The sequence below is a fragment of the Triticum dicoccoides genome, chromosome 6A (assembly GCF_002162155.2).
Source record: "Triticum dicoccoides isolate Atlit2015 ecotype Zavitan chromosome 6A, WEW_v2.0, whole genome shotgun sequence".
NCBI lineage: Eukaryota > Viridiplantae > Streptophyta > Magnoliopsida > Poales > Poaceae > Triticum > Triticum dicoccoides.
The window spans coordinates 5,445,935-5,453,770 of NC_041390.1; the positions used below are offsets into that span (position 1 = coordinate 5,445,935).

Sequence of the window (7,836 nt, forward strand, 5' to 3'; positions counted from 1 at the left end):
ATCTGATTCTTCTTACCACAACAGCCCTGTCTCTTCAAGGCATTTAGCATCAAGGATTTTGCAGGGAATTTGTGCTGCTCTTTGTTCTCGTGCGCTCAGCCAACTTCTACATGCACGTGTTGGATTAGCACTCCAAACCTTGCTCTGACTGATTTTCTCAGTGTGCGTGTATGCGCATGGGGACGTTTTTGTGTGTGGCTGATTAGTTGGGATTAACAGCTATGATTAGTTAGCTAGATTTGTGGATGATTAGTTGGAGTTTGGAACTTTAGAATTAGTTAGATCTCGATGCTTGATAGTATATTTTGATTTGTGGGAAGAAACGTGCCTGGGCTTTGGGCCGGGCCTCGGGTTTATATATCGGGCTAGGGTTGGGATTGCGTACTGGTGAATTTTGGAGCTTCAGGCCAGGCTCAGGCTGACCTTTTGATGATTGCGGTGTGGCAAGCCCAACCAGAAACCAGCCCGGCCCGAGGATTGCTCAGTTTTATTTCCTTCTCCTTTGTCCCATCAATTCGACACGCAACCTGCCGGTTGCTTCGTATATTTCACCCCTGTAAAGGATCACTAAAGCCCTATCTCACCCTGCACTTCCCCTCTCTAGGATCCCCACATCCCCATCATCCAACTACTGAGATCCATAGCAACTCTTATTGCCGGGTAACTTTATGAGTTTTTTTTTTGCGGGGCAAATAGGAGTTTTATTCCATAATGATAGGGTTACAGTCCAGTGACAGTAGTGCCTCAATACACGGAGGACCACGGTGTAGCCATACAACAATAGTACATTCATATCGACTATAACTAGCCAAACGATCTGCTACCATATTCTGTTCACGGGAAATTTTCTGGGTAACTTTATGAGTTAGGAAAAGAAGTCATCAAAAACATATCAAAGAGAAGATCTAGTGTTGAAGTTGCTCACTATCTGAGAAAAATCCGGTAACAAATATATAGCCGGCTGGTAACTTTCTGAGCTCTAAAATAAGTCGACAAGCAATACTTTGCGAATAGACCCTTAACTGACATATTAGTGGCTGGTAACTTCTGAATTCGAAAATAAATTCTTTGTGTTTGTCATGTACTTACCGGGTAGTTCAAGTTACATTTGCCACCATGACAATGATATAGTCATCCAATTGTCCATAGTACAGTTATTATCATATCACTATTACAATTATCCATCATCCCAGTTAGAGAGACCAGTGTGTCAATTTATGTAGTTACCCGCTTCTATTGCACATATTATAGTTACCAACATGTCAACTATGTAATTATCTAGCTACCCGTGCTACAATTACCAACCTGACACAATTGTAGTTATCCACATATCTAGGTCAGAGTCATCAACATAGGAGTTATATACATACATGAGTAACTGTTGTGAGACTAGTGTTGGACTCGAGTACTACTTGTGAATAACTCGTATATGTTGGCTAAAATAGATAAATAAGGTTTGTCGCTTGAGAGCGCTAAAACACATTTACAAACTAAGATGGAATTCTGCTGACATCAGCATTTTTGTTATCAACTCATTATGTACTGCGTGCATGCATACATAATGAAATGTGGTAGAGAGAAATGGAAGCAAGGAACCGCGTGGTGGTGATTTGGTGTGTTTGGTAGATACGTACGCTATGTATACATAAAGTTCATTGCGTATCACACTCTAGTAGAGCTAATAAAGAAAGGATAAGAGTTCATTGCGTGTCACACTCTATGTAGAATTTTGTAAATACATCAATTTGTATCGCCAAGTAAATCACGGATCGGAAATGATGAGAGTTAGCCACCAACCGAATAGTGTTGGAGGTGACCATGGCCTCACACCTAGAGTAGGCAAGTGGACGGACGCACAGCCCCTATCTTGGAATGGTGCAAATTGTCCGCATCCTAAATTCTGTTGCGTGCGAGTCCTACGGACCATACGTACGTGTGAGGTGCCATCCGTTTGGACTTTCTTGGACTGCCGTTTCGTCCAGGATTACGCCAGCTGACCAACTCGGCTCGACCTTCTCTGATAAAGGCATGGCACCGATGCTGCCAACCGCATGCTGGCCGCACGGCTGGGTTTCAGTGAGATAGAACCTTTGATCACACGCCTTACCAGTCTCTTGTGGCATGGCGGCCCTGCAGCTTGCCGCCCTCCTTGCCCTGCTGCTCGCACTGTGGCGTCTCGTGTGGCGGCCGCGCGCCGTGGCGCGGTCGTTCGCGAGGCAGGGGATCCGAGGGCTGCCCTACACGTTCCTGGCCGGGTCCTTGCCGGAGGCGAAGCGGCTGCTGATCGCTGGCCGGAGAGGCGTGCCGCCCCTCGACGCCGGGTGCCACGACATCATGCCCATCCTGCTGCCGCAGTTCCACAGATGGGTCGCCGATTATGGTAAAGTACTAACGGTAAATGGCTTCTTTAGATTAAACTGATAGCTACCTATTCCCAAACTCCTCGAGGAACTGAATCTTCCTTTCGATATAATATGATCCTACAAGCTAGGATTGAGATGGTTGGTCGTTGCATATCTAGTTGCAACATTATCCTTAATCATATTTAATTAATTCTCGAATATAGTATTCATAACTTTTTTTTGTTCGTTCAGGCAAAACGTTCCTGTTCTGGATCGGGCCGATTCCCGCCATCTTCTCTATCGACCTGCAGCTGATAAAGCAAGTGCTCACAGACAGGACGGGCCTGTATCAGAAGGACTTCATGATCCCCGTGCTCAAATCCCTCTTCGGCAACGGCGTCATATTGATAAATGGTGACGATTGGAAGCGGCACCGGAAAGTAGTCCTTCCTGCTTTCAACTATGAGAAGATCAAGGTTAGAGCATGGTCAATAGTATAGTCAGGCGATAGCTATTTTTTTGGGAAAAACTTATGATCCATTAATCAGACATCATGGCAAAACAAAGAACACAAAAAGTAACAAAAATTACATTAAATGCACAGAAAAGATGATAATTATTCAATAACATTAAGGTTGATCACAAGATTGGCTATTAGATTAGTCTTAATTATACTTGCATTTATAGATTTCTCCTATAAATGCACGTGAGGTGTGAGCATTATTAGTGTTGTAACTTCTAACACTACACACGGGCTAATGATTTAACCCGTGTGTAGAGCATGTCAGCGGTGACGGCAGAGGTCACAAGGCAGATGATACAGCAATGGGGCGAGCAGATACACCAAAGCAACAGCGACAAGAAAGCAGCTGAGATAGACATGATCCACGCCTTCAACGACCTGACTGCCAAGATCAACGGCCGCGTCGCCTTCGGCACTACCCACCGGGATGTCGAGGAGGTCATCGTCTTGATGCGGGAGATGCAAAAGATCGCCACTGCGGCCATGCTCGATGCTCCAATACTCTGGTAGAGTAATAGTAGTATTTGCTTACAGACCAGTTCTGAATCCAAGCTCATGACATTAACCATGTTAATCTTATGCCGTTCAATTCAGGTATCTGCCGACTCGGCGTAACTTGCACGTTCGACGCCTGAACAAACAGCTGAGAAGCAAGATCATGTCGATCATGCAGGCACGGCTGGCCGCAGATGGAGCCAAATATGGTCGAGGAGACACCGGCAGCTGTGGGGACGACCTGCTCGGGCTGTTGTTAGAGGCGTGGACACCGCACCGGCAAGTGAGGGGCGGCGATACGCTGACAACTGACGAGGTGATTGATGAGTGCAAAACCTTCTTCGCCGCAGGGCAGGAAACCACGGCCACCCTCCTCGTCTGGGCCATGTTCCTGCTTGCCGTGCACCCCCAGTGGCAGGACAAGGTCAGGGAAGAGGTCCTCCGGGAGTTCCCCGGCGGGGACAGCGACGATGTGGTACCCAACGCGGATGTTCTCGCCAAACTGAAGCTGGTGCGTACATTTCAACTGTCAATAACATTTTTCCTATATTTTTGTACAAATGTATTCGGTATCATAAATGCTCATATTGTTTCTATAAAATTGGTCAAAGTTTACACAATTTAACCGTTGAGATTTTTTGTATGTAGTGTAATTTTGCAAAGAGGGAATAACTAATGTGTTGTGAGCATGCACTGTGACTTTTAACTTATGCAGCTACACATGGCATTGCTCGAGACATCGCGTCTCTACCCTCCAGTTGTGTACATACAGCGGAAAGCTGCCTCCGACACCGTCCTCGGAGGCATCAAAGTACCCCAGGGAACAATCATATCAATCCCCATTGGCATGCTACACCGAGACAAGGAAGTTTGGGGCCCCGACGCCAACGAGTTCAACCCCATGAGGTTCGAGCAGGGCGTCACAAAGGCTGCCAAAGACTCCAAGGCGCTCTTGACTTTCTCTCTAGGCCCGAGAGTGTGTACTGGTCAGAACTTTGGCATCGTGCAAGTGCAGGTTGTCATGGCAATGATCCTCAGCAAGTTCTCCATATCCCTCTCCCCGGCATATGTTCACAAGCCAAAGTATCTTCTGTCTTTGACACCCAGGCTTGGGATGCCTCTCATTTTGAGGAATCTACTATAGATGGGTGAGAAAGTTTGCTAATTAAACTCATTGCAACGCATGAGAGTAAATTCATTATAATTTCAGTGTCTTGCTTATGGTACGACATTCTACATAATCGATTTGGAGATGCAACCAATTATGCATGCAGAGATCATATCAACTTGGAGTAATAGACGAATCTTCTTGGATACAAATACAAGCAAGATGCTCAAGGTACATGTAGTTGTGATGTTAAGATGGAAGACGATGTCGTTGGTGGTACCGTGGCCGTCCCTGCTTGACCAGCGTAACCTCGAGACTGCATCCATCCAAAATCATTTTGCCAAAAGCATCTATGGCATCTTGTGGATGAGCATACACCGTCGACATGGTTACAAAACCGACACCCTGGGAGCACTTGGTATCTTTGCGGTAGAGTACCTCGGCGCTAGTCACTTCGCCGTGCTTGCCGAAAAAAAGTTCCAGCTGGGAGCCATTCACCGTGAGAGGCAAATTACACACCATCACCCTGAAACAAGGCTCGTAATGTTTCGAGATGTGAATAATGCTTGGTAGGCTAGTTACTGGAGCTGTCTTCTGCTGCTTGTGCTTCACTTCTAGAGCCTTGCACCTCTTAGTGATTTCCTGACCAAACAAAATCGAAGATAAATTTTTAGCACCTTTTCAGTTAATGGTGCTTATATGTTCATGGGTTAAACTCTTACAGGTACAGCTGTATTAACTTGATATGGATGCGACCACAAAATTAATGAAATATTCTATTATAAAAAATATCAATTTGAACTCTTTTACTAGTGTATATACCTGAATTGGAGCAATAGCGGGTTGCGGGACGAGCCACGTGCACCTCTCGTCATCCCATCCTGGAGGAAGTTGTACCTGAAAACGCCACAATGTCCAGGCGGGAAGGCCTTACATTGGCCCTTACTGTTGTTGTAGACGAAGTAGGCGCAGCCACCATGGCTGCCCAGCCGCGAGGCGTCTATGGCGAAGCTATTGGGCGACCCAAGAAACAACACACGATCCGCCAGGCTACACTTATCTTTTCTCACCCACCGCATCTTCTTCCCTTGCGCCCCCGCGTCCTCCTCCTCTAGCTTATGCACCAACACCCATAGGGCATCAACGTTGCGGGTACCTTCTTTGCAGGAAACACTGTAGGAGGTGCGAACCGATGCCCATAACAGCTCGCCATGGGACTCAAAGACGTAGCAGTCCTTGCACTCGTATTCGCCAGGGACCAACAAGTCACCGGTGGCGGCGGCTTCTGGCGTGATGACCTGCAAGATACTACCGGTCCCCATAGTGACCAGGATCCTGCCTCCGTGGTACGCAGCACGGCACTCCAAGTGTTTGACGTCATCAAAAGTCCTGTCGATGAGAGTCCACTTTGAGTCCCCAGGGTGCAGGAGAGCCGCCGTGAACATGGCCCTGATGGAATGATCATAGCTGACGTTGGTGATGCTGCTGCTGTAGAGCAGGATCGTGCCATCGCCGTAGATAATTCCCTGGGGATTATTCTTGTCCCACTGACTGCGGACGTTGTACGGGAGACGAGGCATGTTATGGGCGGTTTCTCGGGTGAGAAGATCGTAGAGACAATGGCGGGGATGTTCAATGGTGAGGTATCTGATGGCGGTGGCGCTGCACACCCGGTACCTCGGTGGCGTGGACGGCAGCATGGACCGATAGCTGGACTTGGAGAAGATGCATCTGAATCGGAGGGCGGCCGAATCTTTGCCGTCCGCCGCGAGGAGCCAAGGCAGGAACAACGGCGGCCGCGCCTCGTCGCGTGAGGCACGCCATGGCTTGCAGACGGCATGGAAGCGGACGAAGTCCGCGACGTCGTCCAGCCATGCGGCGATCTCGCACAGCAAGTCCGGCAGGAGGTCCGCCCACCGCGTCTGGTCCATGGCGGCTGCTGGATGGTGGAGATGGAGTCGATCAATCTAGGGCGTTCGTTGGTCGAAAACATGTTTTAGAGCCTATGCACCCGGGTACTCCTTATCCAACCACTCATTCCTGCATCACGATTCGTACAAATAATTTTCTCTTTTTTGTTTCTCTCATATAGAACATGCATTTGTACTTCAACTTTGCAGCACAACAAAGCTTTCTATGTAGAATGTGGGATAAAACTTACAGATTTTTTGGTCCAACATAAATATACAAAATGAGATTTATTTGATTAAAAAATCTTATTTTTCATATTTATGTCGGACAAAAAAATCTGAAAGTTTTATCTCACATTCTAGTTACAAAGTTATGTTGTACTGCAAAGTTTGAAGTTCAAGACATGTTTTATATGAGAGGAACAAAAAAGAGAAAATTCCATGTAATAAGGTAGTTGTGTAGCACAGATCTCAAAGCAACATTGGAGTGTTAGGATAGTGAGGCCCGGGTGCATAAGCTCACAAAATATGCATTCGTTCGTTGGTTTGCTGCTGGATACATACTATATATGCCTGTCACGAGTTCCTAACTTCTTATTCAAGTATGTTCTCAAATATTGAATGTATGCACGTATATGGAGTTATAGAAACACACGTTATTTCGAGATAAATATTGGACTATATGCAATTTTGAGTTATATATGAACGGACTCTTGTTTATGAGTGATTTTTTTACGAGGAGTCTATCAATAATATTAGGAAAACATTTAGAATCCACTAGACGATAACAGAGAAAGATAAACCGTGCGCATTGATGGACACGTGTCATGCGGACCCATCCACCGCTTTCCCAGCTGCAGCCTTATCCCTTCGCGTCGTCTCTCCTCCACCCTTTATTTCCCATCTACTATGTTTGTAGAGAGGCTTCCATGGCGACGCAAAACCAACAAGTCCATGGAAGCGAACCAGAAGGAGCGACGGCACCAACCACCCTACTGCATCCCGTGGCATAATGAAGGACGGTGGAGCCCCGCGCGGCACCGCCACGTGCTGCAACTCCATGGAGGCGACACACACGCATGGGGGAGGCGGTCGCTCGCCGGCATTGCCGGTGATGTGATGCGACGCTCGACAACGACCGTTGGTGCGGCGACGCAGCAACTCATCCATGCACAACTCTGCGGTGCAACCTCGAGGCAACGCTAATAGTGCTACAAGTCACCGGCGTCGGAGCTGCAATGGAGCGCTCGTCGCCGGCAACGATGCATCGCAGCATCTGCCATGGCCGCAGGTGCTGTATCTTATCTTCTGTCGTCGTCACCACGCACTGCGTCGCAGCATCCATCATGGCCGCCGACGATGCATCTTAGCTTCTGTCATCGTCACCATGCACTGCGTTGGAGCTTCCGCCATGGCCGCCATGCGGCATCGCAGCACCCGTCGCCGCCTATGGAGCTT

General features: G+C 47.6%; 1 protein-coding gene across 2 annotated transcripts; it reads left to right on the forward strand.

Moving 5' to 3' along the window:
• Nucleotides 1-2,018: 2,018 nt before the first annotated feature.
• LOC119319225 (cytochrome P450 709B2-like) lies at nt 2,019-5,166 on the forward strand. 2 transcript variants are annotated; one of them, XM_037593710.1, is made up of 6 exons: nt 2,019-2,380; nt 2,595-2,818; nt 3,121-3,371; nt 3,460-3,871; nt 4,076-4,508; nt 4,635-5,166. In XM_037593710.1, the coding sequence occupies exons 1-5, from the start codon at nt 2,122-2,124 to the stop codon at nt 4,502-4,504; spliced, it is 1,575 nt and encodes a 524-aa protein (XP_037449607.1). In that variant the 5' UTR covers nt 2,019-2,121; the 3' UTR covers nt 4,505-4,508; nt 4,635-5,166. The 2 variants fall into 2 exon arrangements, with proteins under 2 accessions (XP_037449607.1, XP_037449606.1); XM_037593709.1 differs by having other exon boundaries at nt 4,076-5,166.
• The last annotated feature ends 2,670 nt before the right edge of the window (nt 5,167-7,836 follow it).